The sequence below is a fragment of the Rhinolophus ferrumequinum genome, chromosome 9 (genome assembly GCF_004115265.2).
Source record: "Rhinolophus ferrumequinum isolate MPI-CBG mRhiFer1 chromosome 9, mRhiFer1_v1.p, whole genome shotgun sequence".
NCBI lineage: Eukaryota > Metazoa > Chordata > Mammalia > Chiroptera > Rhinolophidae > Rhinolophus > Rhinolophus ferrumequinum.
The window spans coordinates 30,515,026-30,527,387 of NC_046292.1; the positions used below are offsets into that span (position 1 = coordinate 30,515,026).

The window sequence follows — 12,362 nt, forward strand, 5'->3', positions numbered from 1 at the left end:
GCTCATGTGCCAAGCACAGTGCTAGCTGCTGAGGGCATGATGGTACAGGTACTAAACCTGTACCCACTGGGGACCACACGTCTAGTGGGGGATGACAGGTAAGTAAATAAGAACAATTACAGCACATGCAGTATGAGAGAAGTTGTGGGGGAAGCACAGGGGCCATGCGTGCACCAGAGAGACACCTAACCCAGCCTGGAGGTCAGTGAGGGTGGCCTGGGGGAAGTAACATCTCAGTTGAAGAATTCAAATTGGCCAGACTGAGGCTGAGGGTGGTAAATATCGCAGGCAGAGGGAACTCTGAGTTCAACAACCAACGGGAAGGGCAGAGCAGAGAGCAGAGCGTGCAGAACTGAACTACACACATTCTGCCTGGAGGGCAGGGGCCAGTGGCAATTGGCTGGCCTGGTTTGGACAGCAGGGGCTTGTGAGTCCTGTGAAGGAGTGTGGCATTTATCCGGAAGTGTTTATTCTGCAAGTATTTTAAGCAAGGGAGCTCCAGTTCCCCACACGAAGAGCCTTTGCCTCTCCTCCCTGTGCACTCAAATCCTGCTGCTCCCCGCAGGAGCCAGCTGTGTGGGGCAGGCCTGCCACAGTCAGGCACTGGAGGCTTTAGAGGAGAGTGAGCAAGGGGCGTGTGGGGGCTCCAGCTCAGGGGAAAGCGCCAAGGGATGAGGGGACGGGCTGGGTTTGGGGGTCAGCTGGTGTTGGATTTGGGGGCTGAGGCTGGGCTTGAGTTTGGATTTAGGATATGAGGGCTGGATTCAGGAACAGGAGGTAAGGTTGGCCCTGAGGGTGAGGGTAAGGTCTAGGACTAACTCCAGAATTTGGAGCTGGGGTTAGTGTGAGGAATTTGACCTGAGGTTTCAAGCCAGATTTGGGTTTGGAACTTGGAGCTGAGATTGGAATTGGATTCAGAAATGAGGCTGGGGGTTGAGATTGGGATCCAAGACTCAGGGTTGGGGCTGAGACTCCGGGTAGGGGCTGGCGTTGGAGCTAGGAGTTCTAGTTAGTGTTTGAAACTACAGCTGGGTGGACGTTAGATTTGGGGCTGGAGCTAAAGCTAAAATGGTGCTGGAGCTGAGGGGATGGGTTAGAGCCCAGGTGGTGGGGCAGACAGACACTTCTCCTGCTGCCCAGGTCTGAGAATTGTGTTTGAGCCCTAACAGCAGCTGACAGAAGCCCCTCCCTTCCCAGGAATGCCTTGGACTGCAGAAGGAGCAGTGCCACGTCAGCCAATCGGCTCAAGCCCTGCCTAGGAAACACCTGTTGATTCCCTTCCCCCACCCCCTGTTCCAAGGCTCACCTGGGTGCAGGTTAGGCAGGTGAAGCACCTCCCCGGAAACGAAGCTGGAGCGCCCCACCTGCCCGGCTCAGATCGGATCCAGCACTTCCAGGCTTCTTGTGAGTGCCCCGTAGCCCCCATCCTCACCGCCCCCACGTTCGTTCTCCCACTGGCTCGTCCCCGGAGAACCTCCACCCCACCCCCAACCTGGCCCCGCTGTCCCAGAACACCTGTGCTAGCACTTTCAGCCCGGTGAAGTCATCGCCCTGGGGAATGTGGGACTGACTTCAGGGCCCCTCCCACAGCCCCTCCCTTGGGGACATCTGCATGGGCCCCTCCCACCAGGTTGCCGGCAGCCCCTGCCAGAGAGGTTGTGGAGGACAGGTACCTCATCAGGGGTGTCACCTATGTACAGCCACGTAGTCACATTCCTGGAATGATCCAGGACCTGCGTCCTATGTATAAAACAGGAGTCCTATCCTGAATTGGAGGGGGGAACATTGTGTTCTTTTATTCAAAAAGCGTGCTTTGGGCATCTATCTGTTCAGGCCCCCAAATTCCCACTGGAATTCTGAAATGGAGATACCAAATGACTCGCTCCCCGCCAAGAGAAAGGTTATTGTCCTCAATTTTCAAATAAGGAGCCTAGGGCTCTGAGAGGTGAATTTATGGGGGCTTTCCTGACCCTCCCCGAAACCCCTCTTCTGACTAACCCACACCCATTAGTATTCACACCAATGGGCCTGCTATAAAGGGCTCCTTGCGGGCGAGGATCTGGGCCGCTTTATTTTACCCCGTGTGAGTCCTGCTGACAGGCTCTGAAGGACATGTTGAATGAGTAAACACTGTGAGGTCCCTCACCCAAGTTCCCATGGGTGGTAAGGCCTGTGGCTGGGGTTCAAATCCAGAGCCCTCCTTTCCCTTTGCACCACTTTTGAAAAATCTTGGAGGAAGATTGCGTGGGGGGTGGTGAGAGGGAGAAGAGTTAGGGGCCAGAAGATCTGTGAGGAGGTGGGGGCGGGAGGTGAAGAGTCAGAATCAGTGGGTATGAGGGCAGGGAATAGGATGGAGACATGTTTAGAGGTGTCCTCCCCAGGATGTGTAAATGAGGAACACGAGGAAGAGCAGGTTTGGGTAAGGTGACGGGCTGGGGTTGGACCTGTTGCATCAGAGATGACTAAGGGACATCACGGTGACAATTGTCTTATGGGTCTGGAGCTTGGGAGGGAGATCTGGGTTTGAGAGAGAGAGGTATTTGGGAACCAGCAGCTGCGGCTGTGAGATTTGATGGGATGGTAGGGGAGGGAGGGTGTTAGGGGTCAGACCCTAACCCACAGAGAAGGAACCACAGCCCTAAGAGAGAAGATTCAGGGTCAGGCTGCTGGTTCCAGAAGGGTTAAGTCATAGCCCCCTCCCTGCCCACGGCCCTCCCCCCTAGGAGCCAGCAGTGACAGCTGAAGCATGTGAGTTGGATCCTGAATGAGGCTTTATCTCTGGCTCTTCGTCATCATCATCCACTGTCCACCGTGGCACCAGCTCCACCAGCCAGCTGGGATGGGACAGGCAACTGAGGGAGCCAGAAAGGTCAGGGGCTGGGCAAAGGGGGTTTCCTGGAGGGGTGGGGGTGCTTTATGTTGGCAAACTCTACTGGGATCATTGGAGAGGCATTCCCAAGGGGCGTTGCTGGGGAGGGGGCTTTCCTGAGTGTGGGGGAGGGGGAGGATATTCCAGGGGACATGGGAGGATTCCAAGGGATCATCCCCGCAGCCCTCAGGAGAGACCATGGTGGGGCAGGTGGGCGGGGCAGGTAACAACGGTGATTCTCCCCTGCAGATGGTGGTGACCCTACCCTGGATTGTGAGAGGAATAGGACTCTGGGCCTCTAGCTGCCAAGCAGGTGGTGGGGGCTGCAGGCCATGACCTGCACCCTCTGACTCCTGGTGCTGCCCTCTGTCCTGACTCGTGCCAGACCCAGCCATGTCTGAAGGAGAGGCTCGAGCCCTGCCTGGCCAGGGGCTGCCCCCGGATGCGCTGGCAGAACAGGTGGAGTTGTGGTGGTCCCAGCAGCCTCGGCGCTCGGCACTCTGCTTTGCCGTGGCCGTGGGCCTCGTGGCGGGCTGTGGGGCAGGTGGTGTGGCACTGCTCGCCTCCACCAGCAGCCGCTCGGGAGAGTGGCGGCTGGCAGTGGGCACCGTGCTGTGCCTGCTGGCCCTGCTGGTTCTGATTAAGCAGCTGATGAGCTCAGCCGTGCAGGACATGAACTGCATACGCCAGCCCCACCATGTGGCCCTGCTGCGCAGTGGCGGTGGTGCCGATGCCCTGGTGGTGCTGCTCAGTGGCCTGGTGCTGCTGGTCACCGGCCTGACGCTGGCTGGGTTGGCCGCCGCCCCTGCGCCTGCCCAGCCACTGGCTGTCATGCTGTCCGTGGGCATCGCCCTGGCTGCCTCCGGCTCACTCTTGCTGCTGGCCTTGCTGCTGTATCAGGTCGGCGTGAGTGGACACTGCCCCCTTATCCGCGCAGCCACGTCCTCCACCCACAGTGACACTGGCAGCATCTTCAGCATTTCAGGCCGGTTGTCTGCTGGCCGGCGTCATGAAACCACATCCAGTATCGCCAGCCTCATCTGAGCCAGCCGGAGCCCTTCCCATGGCCTGTCTCAGCCTCCACAGAACTGTGCTGGGACTGAGTGTGAGTGTGTGTGTGAGTGTGTGCACGTGCAAAGGGGACAGTGAGTGTATGTGAGTGTGTATGTGTCCCCAGGACTGTCCAGCCCTTCTGTGGGATTGTGTGTTGAGAGCCTAGTGTACCCACACAGCCACACCATGGGGAGGTGAGTGCTGTGTCCATGGAAATGTCAGAATCTGCCTGTCTATATCTGGAGTCTCTCAGCAGAGAGGTGTCTGAGATCCCTGGAGAGGCGTGGCCCCTATTCTTAGCACCCCTCAAAGCCAACCTGTCCTCTAACGTCTGTCAAGGATTTCCCCAGCAGTGGCTGCTGTCCAGCTCAAAGACGGCACCGGCAGGTCTTCACTGAGAAGAATAACTGGTGGCACAACGGAGAGAACACAGGCTCCGGAATATACAGGCCTGGATTGGAATCCTCCCTCTACCACTTACCAGGTGGGGAACTTGGGCAAGTGACTTAACCTCTGTGAGCCTCAGTTTCTTGAGCGTCATGGTCATGGTCATCGATTGTGAGGATTAAAGGACATCATGTATAGAAGGACTGGTCATATGACAGACGTGCATTAAACTTGGTGGCTGCTGCTACTGTGATTGTCTTTACATCCCCATCTCACCCAGAGACCCTTCCCCTCCTCACACCTACCCTTTCCAAAGTGAACGCTGTGCCTGTCTAAGGCTGACAAAAGGTGCCTCGAAGGTGTCCTCAGTCAGGCCTGTGGTTTCTCCTCTGAAGTATTGTGAATCTTGCGGGGCAGGGGGAAGGATGGCACTCAGCTTCGGGAAGGTGGTGAGTTTCTGGTCCCAGGGAGGGAAGCTGGGAGCTTGAGTCCTTGGCATTTGCTCATGTGCTGGTTCAAGATGAAGGCTCAAGTACTGGAGTTTATCATCTGATTTCTCTGGAGGCTGCAACTCCCTACCCCACCTCTGAAACCAGAACATCCTGGATGTGTAGTCACAGCACTGGTTGGCCTGCCTCTGGGTTCCTGGGTATGGGAAGGGAGTTGGAAACCCTCTTGGGAGGTAAGAGTCACTTCCTCTTTGGGGTCCGCCCCAGAAGGGCTCTTCCCTTCTTTGGTGCAGGAACACTTCCTGGGTGGCAAAAATATAGTTCCACTGGAAGAGCACTCAAGAGCGTCGGTTACCATTTCATCACTTCCTGCTTCACAGATTCCATGAAGCCCCTCAGAGGATAGAGAGGCAGGGAAGCACCCAGACGTGTGTCTCCTATGAGGTGTTAAACGTAGAACTACAGAGGTTCCAACAAGAGAACAATTGCTTTCAGCTGCCAAGATCAAGGCAGTCTAGAGAAAACACTGAGCTGATGGCTGAGAGGAAGGATATTGCCCACCCAGGGAGGGAGCCACATGAGCAGAAAGAATAGAGCATGTCCAGGAGTACCGGGTATTCCAAGGGGGCACCTCAGACTCCACATATTCCAAACAGAACCCCTTTCATCTCTATCTTGAACTAGCCCCTCCATCTCACCTTGCACCCAACACCCAGGTTAGAAGCCGCAGCATGGTCCCAGAGGGCGCCCTCACTCTCTCTCACCCGGCGTCCAACACACGTCAACTCCTGAGGACTTCTTCTATAGACATTCATGTGGGAATCCTACCTCTACACTCACTAGCAACCTCTCTACTGTTCTCCCTCCTTTGCTCTTTTCTCCTCTTAAATCCATCTCCCCCACCCCCAGCACATACACTTGAGCCCCAGTGACAGTCCTCAAATGAAAAATGCAAACTTACCTTAAGATCCTTCCATGGCCTGCCACCTCTTGCAGGCTAGCGGGCAGACTTTCTAACATGATTCGGCCTCGCTCTCCCCTCAAAGCACCCAGTGAGCCAGACACACTGAACTGCTGTCGTGACTTCACTTTATTCTCACTTCTCCCAGCCTCCATATGTTCTCTCCTTGCCTTCATATCCTTTAAGACTCAGTTCTCTAGGGAGCCACATTCTCTGGGAGTCTTCCCTGACCCTCTTCTCTCTAAACTACCAAGTTGCCCCCTTTTCTAGCCCCAAACTCTCAATTGTGGACACCCGCCTACAATTCTTTCTCTGTGTGCCTCTTTAATCAGGTGGTGAGCTCCCCCTAGCAGGGTTTGGGTCTTCTCACTTATGTGTCCCTAGTTCCTAACATGGGCCCGACACATAGTAGGTACTTTTTGGGATGGATGTAGGTCTCTGGCTTGGTTGGATGGCAATATGTGTGCTAGGATCAAGGAGCGGCCCGCCTATAATTGGGAAGGGTAAGGAAGTTAGACCACTGTCCACTGTTGGCCCTGAATCTCTTGAGACCCCACACTGTCTGCCCTAGAAATTGCCCCTCTTCCTGGGTTCCCAAGAGGCAGCTATCATTATTACCAACTCCTGGGCCATTAGAGGACCATAGAACACTTCTCCATCTTGTAATATGGTGAGAAATCCTGTTTCTTTTCAGCTGAGACAGGGTTAGACTCTTCCACAATATTTATTTTAAGAAACTAAAGGAAAACAGAAACAGAGGTCTAGAAAATGGGGAGGGGGAAGGGTTACATGGCACAAATGTCTGGATGCGCAGCTGCTGTAGGCAAGGCGCATGCCAGGCTCTCCTGGGAAGGATGCCAGATGCAGCAGAGAGTTCACGCCCCCAGAGGGCCTATTCCAAAGAGCAGTGGAAAGTTGGCATCTACACACCCAACTGAAACATGTGTTGGAAAGGTAAGAGCTGGGCCAAGGCACAGGCAGAGCCAAAATGTTCCTGCTTCCTCAATCACTAAATCCCACCCACAGCCTCCCGCCGCCAGCTTGTTTGCTTAAAACATCTCACTAAACCCCATTTTGGTCCACGTTGCAACCAGCTGTCGACCGGCCCCTCTGCTACCGTGTTTCCCCAAAAATAAGACCAGGTCTTATATTAAGTTGTGCTCCAAAAGACGCATTAGGGCTTATGTTCAGGGGCTATCATCCTGAAAAATGATACGAGGGCTTATTTTCTGGTTAGGTCTTATTTTCGGGGAAACACAGTACCTCTCTCTAAAGCTACTCCCTCCTCTCTTACTTCCTCTTCCTGTTTTCATCTCCCTTCTGGTAAAGATTCTGTGACCCATCACTTCACCCACTCTTTGACAGAGTACTCAACTCCTTAGCCACCTGCCCCCTTGGTCCCACTCTTCCAGCAACCCCCCCTCCATGAACGAATCCACCCATCTGCCTTCACTGCACCTGCTGTCTCCAAGTGAGCAATTAGCAGAGAAATCCGCACAGCCAGGCAGCCGGGCAGCCAGGCTCACCATGAATGAATTCCTCATCTCAAATCTCAGCTGGGACCACAACACAGCTCATCAGATACACTGTTACCCTGGTCAGCTCCTGCTCCGACAGTGACCCTCGAGTTCCCTCCACTTCCTTCACACCCCAGCATCACCCCCAACACCACTCTCTGCAGGTGGCCTGGCCCCCCATGTTATGAGAAAATGAGAGTCATGTAGAGGGGAGCCTTCACCTTGCTCCTTACTCCTGTCTGTGCAATGGCCTTGGCAGGCTAGCCGAGGAATTTGGACTTTGTCCTTAGGACACTGAGAAACACAGGAAAAGTTTAATCAGGGGAGTACTCTGGTCAGAATAGGTTTTAGGACTCGCTGGTTGCAGTGTGGGCCAGGATTAGCCTTCCGAGGAAAAGGAGAAATGGGCAAACAGCCCCAGAAGTGATTTCTCAGCTGGCCCTGAGGGATGAGAAGCATCTGGCCAAGGTAGACAGGTTGAGAAGTGTCCCAGAAAGAAGCAATTGCGAAAGGGTCCAGGGACAAGAGAACTTAGCTCCTTTGAGGAACCACGAAGGGTATGTGTGGCAGGAACTGGAGCATTCTCTGGAAAGAGGCAAGGGGGTATAGCTAGGGAGGGGCCCTGGGCCTGTCCCGGGCTTCAGTAGCTCCCTAGCAGGTGACACAGTTTCTCAAGGCCAAGAGAAATCCAGTAGAGTTGCAAGGAGAGGAGAGGCCTGGTCAGAATTGTGTTTTAGAACAATCATTCTGCCAGCAGCACAGAGAATTAATTGGAAGGGGCCAAAATGGAGGCAGAGAAATCTGTTGGTTGATTAATGCCATAGTCTAGATACAAGATGCTAGGGCTTAGAAAAAGGGATGGCTGTTGGGGCAAAGTGAAATAGAACAGATTGGATGGATGCTCAGAAGTTGGGACCAACAGGTTTTTGTGACTGACTGGAGGAACTTTTTAAGATGGGAGAGATGTGATGGGTTAATGTTGACAGAAAGAGGTTTAAGATTACAAGGTAGAGAAGAGACCAGTCTTAAAGTCCCTGAGTGGGAGTCAGGGAGGGTAGAGCCAGGGCACGAGGTGGAGGGATTGGCCTTATAACGCCATTTGGTTGGGAGAGAAGGAAGAATAGGCACAGGTTAAGTTTGTGAGTTTTGTGGGAGAAAACTGAAGGAGGGCCTAACCAACAACTATTCTCTCTGTGAGGCAGAGGTCATTTTAAAGAGCTGCTACGGAGAATGGGAGAGGGATGTACCCGAGAAAACAGCAAGATTGCTGGAAGCTCTGAGAGCCCACAGGAGGCTGCAGGCCAGGCATTGACAGAAACACCAGCCTGGGCGGTGGTGGGGTTTTCTTAACAGCATCAGGTCCTAGGCTGGAGATTACCTGGTGTGTGCAATGGTGAGACAATGGGACAGGTAAGTTGAGGATATTGGCAAGAAAGACGCTGGCATAATAGACTCTGAAATCTAAACTGGTATTGGGTGGGGGAAGAGAAAAGACAAGAAGGGGCTGATGGAGACAGAGTAGAGGGGTGTGGAGCCACAGGCTCCCATCAGGTAGCAGGTGAGGTAGAAAGAGAGAGACAGACACGCCACATGTTCCTCCTGGGCTCAACGGTCAAACTCTAGGTTCTCAGCCATCTCACCTGGATGCCTGGATACTGGAAGAACGTGTTCAAGAAACTTCCAAATCTGTTCCAATCCAGGTGCAGCTCACATCAAATCCAGGCACATCCCACATGAGACCTCAGGCTTTCTGGGGACACTCAGGTCCCCTTAGAGGCACTTCCTTTGGGCAGCAGGAGACCGACACATGTCCCCTCATGCGCAGCTCTCTGCACAGGACAGGGGCTGCCTTCCTGACTGTTCCTCAGGACCTGTGAGACTCCCCTGGGCACGTGGAAGACAACCTCAGGGACCAAGAAAGCCCCCCAGGGAAGGGACATAGCACTGCTATCCTCACTGCCTGCTCTCCCAAACCGGGAGCTCGCACCTGGAGACTTCTCAGCCCATTCACTCGGGGGAGGGGAAGCCTGCCCAAGTCGGGTGGATGCAAGTACAACAACCAAGAGGTTGCTTCTCTGGGTCTATTTAATCATTACTTCCCGGTGAGATGAGCACGTTATTGCTGAGTGAAGAAGCAAGTTACAGTTACCTTGTATTTGAGCCTCAACTTCTCAGTCTATAAAATGGGGGTGGCTGCCCAGCAGGGCTATTGTAAGAAGTGCTAGAACAACAGTGCTGTTATTGTCATTGTTCTTGCTGTTGTTATATTCTACAGCATCAGAGATTCTCATTCAAGTCCTTTGCTATCTTGACCAGATCTTCTGAGCTGAGTCCTGGGAAACAGGGGCACTCAAATCCCCAGCCCAGAGTGAATGAGGAAGGAGGAGCCTTGGCAAGTTCCTCTCTTAGGATTAAGACTGGCTGCCTGTTGCGGGGAGCCATTGCCCTGGGACGCTCACAGGCATATGGCTAACACTCGCAGACACTGCTCTGTCCCACTTTACTTATATGATTCATTTAATCCTTCTAACAACCATGTGAGGCAAGTACTATTATGATCCACATTTGACTGAGAAATTGGAGCGCTGAGGGGTAAGCAACTTGCCCAAGTCACACAGCATGGAAATGGCAGAGTTGGGATTTGAATCTATGTAGTCTGTGCCCTCATTCACCTTGGTACTCTGCTGGGGCGTCTCAAACTTCATGTCTGTGGCTTGTGTGACCCTTGTCTTTGGTCTCCACACAAGGACAAGGAATATGGCCTTGCTTTGGGGGCAGCAGGACAAGGCAGCCAGGAGATGGGTAGTTCTCACAGTCAGGTGTGGCTTGGGGGACCCGGGACAGAGCAGGTAGTGGCAGCGGCTGGGGGATGCAGGACAGGGTAAAAGGCTAGGTTCTGAGGCCGGAGGAGGGCAGACCAGCGCCAGGTCTGGCTGAGTCCCAGGCCTCCCAGCAGTTCAGCATCCCTGGGCCCTTGGACCTGTAGACCCAGGTCATGCGCCCTCTTTGTGCCTGGGGCAGGCATGTGAGCACAGTGGGAAAAATTCCTCAGAAGAATCCAGCAAGGCCTCTCAGGACAGAGTCCAAGGTTCTCAGAACCCAGGGTATCGCTCTAGGTTCTGAGAGGAAGCCTTCCCTGCCCACCTTGCTGGATGCTGGACTCAGGAAAAGCAGCTGCTAACCTGGGATCAGCCCTTACCTTCTCCTGGATCCCTCAGATGTTCTGACTCAGGTCCCAAAGAGCATCTGAAAACAGGGACAGCTGAGCTGCTTTCTGACCCAGAACTGCAGGCAGGATGGCCCCTCTAGGTGGGCCTTGGGTGCAGCAAAACGACAGGGCACAAACTCCCTATGTTTGCAGCAGCTCTTCCCTTGGAGGCAGGACATGTCCTGGGCCCCTTAGTTCTGCTCAGGCTCTTCCTCCAGTTCTCAGGCTGGGGCAGCCTCTGTTGCTTCCCAGACGGAGACCTCCCAGGCCTGTGACAGTCTGACCATCTCGGGACTCAGGAGCATTTGCTGGAGTTGGGGCTGCATGTGCTCAGCTCCCTTCCTCCCTGGATGCTTCTCCCCTGCCATGTCCTCTGCTGACAAGTCCTTCGATGTTAGTGTTTCTCTACTCAGCTCTCAACGCCTCCTCAACGCTGCCCCCTCCCCATGATCTAAATCACTCCCAGGGTCTCAGTGACCCTACAGTTGACTGTTCTCAAACCTATGTCTGCAGACTGGACTTCTCGCCTGGAATCCAGCTGCCCCTGGGCATCTTTCCCTAGAAATGTTACATCTGGCATTGAATCCTCATTCCCCAGAAACCTGCTCCTCTTGATGCACCCAGCCAACAAGTCAGAAACAAGGGCAGCTTCATTGTCTCCTTCCTACTTCCCACATCCAGCCGTCAACAACCCCACCTCCTTCAAATATCTGGAATCTGTTCCCTGTGCCACACCTTAGTCACATCTTAGTCACCTCTCTCTCTCGGTCTCTGCCCTCCACTCCATCGCTGCACAGCCTCCAGAATGACGTTTCTGTCCTGCTTATGTCACTCCCTTGCCAAAAGAGTTCACAGATGAGCTGAGGTTACTCTTAGGTTGAAGTGCAAGCTATCTGGGCACCAACCTTCAGCTTCATCACTGCCATGGGCACCCCTCAGACCCTACGCTCCCGCCCCCCTTGACCGCCTGCTTTTTTCTCAGGTACCTCCCTACATTAGTCATCACTTTCCTTCTCGGCTGGCTCTTTCCTCAAAAGCTAACACTGCATCCAGGTGGACGTTTGTGGGGTGTCCACCTGGTTCCTAATGACTTCCCCTTATCTGGGAATGACCTAGAACAAATGGGTGGGCTCCCCAAATCACATATGTGCTACAGGAGCCTGACCCCCACTGGCCACAGCTGGCTGGCCCTGTGGTGGATACTTGACCCAAACTGGGCCAATCAGAGTCTCTCGCCCGAGTGCTTGACACTCAGAATTGAGAGTTTAGGAGTCCCAGGCGTGGAGTCCCATTAATACCCATAAATTAGATAGAGCACTAGAGGTACCATGCCTAAGCTCAGACTGCTGGGACCACCTGCTTCCTGCCCTCCTGAGTAAGCTTTTCCTTTAATTCTATGCAAAGCCAGGATTCTTCCCCCTAACCCCTTTTCATTGCATGCACAAAAAGCAAAGACCCAAAAGAAGCTTAACTGCCTCTCTTGCCCCAATGTCCACACCAGCAGTTATGACCCTGTCCTTCTCCTTTTTGTCCAGTTCTTAAGTCTTCTGCATCTGACTTCACTTCCTTACCTTTCATCTACTTACTCCTGAGCCCACAGGAAATCAACAAATTTGACAAATATTTACTTAGCATCTGCCTGGTGCAAGACTCTGAGGATACAAATAAGACATAACCTGTGGCCTTGGGAGCTCACAGTCTAGCTATGGGGACAGGCACAGTAGGGTTAAGTGCAAATTGCAATAAAAATGGAGGTAAAATACGGAGGGTGATGGTACAGAAGCTCACAGGGTGTTCCGAGAGGGAGGGGCCCACAGAAGGTGTCCTGGGGGCGGATGTCCAAGCAGCATCTTCAGGCTGAGTGACAAAGAACATTTTTATACCCAAGTTCCAGGTCAGGAAAATAAAAATGAGCAAC

The 12,362-nt window shown here is 53.6% G+C and overlaps 1 protein-coding gene across 2 annotated transcripts; it reads left to right on the forward strand.

The window, feature by feature from the left end:
* Positions 1–479: 479 nt before the first annotated feature.
* Positions 480–4,557, forward strand: TMEM125 (transmembrane protein 125). Of its 2 annotated transcripts, XM_033113273.1 has the most exons (4): positions 480–622; positions 1,198–1,404; positions 2,724–2,869; positions 3,119–4,557. In XM_033113273.1, the coding sequence occupies exon 4, from the start codon at positions 3,263–3,265 to the stop codon at positions 3,911–3,913; it is 651 nt and encodes a 216-aa protein (XP_032969164.1). In that variant the 5' UTR covers positions 480–622; positions 1,198–1,404; positions 2,724–2,869; positions 3,119–3,262; the 3' UTR covers positions 3,914–4,557. The 2 variants fall into 2 exon arrangements, with proteins under 2 accessions (XP_032969164.1, XP_032969165.1); XM_033113274.1 differs by lacking the exon at positions 480–622 and having other exon boundaries at positions 1,029–1,404.
* The last annotated feature ends 7,805 nt before the right edge of the window (positions 4,558–12,362 follow it).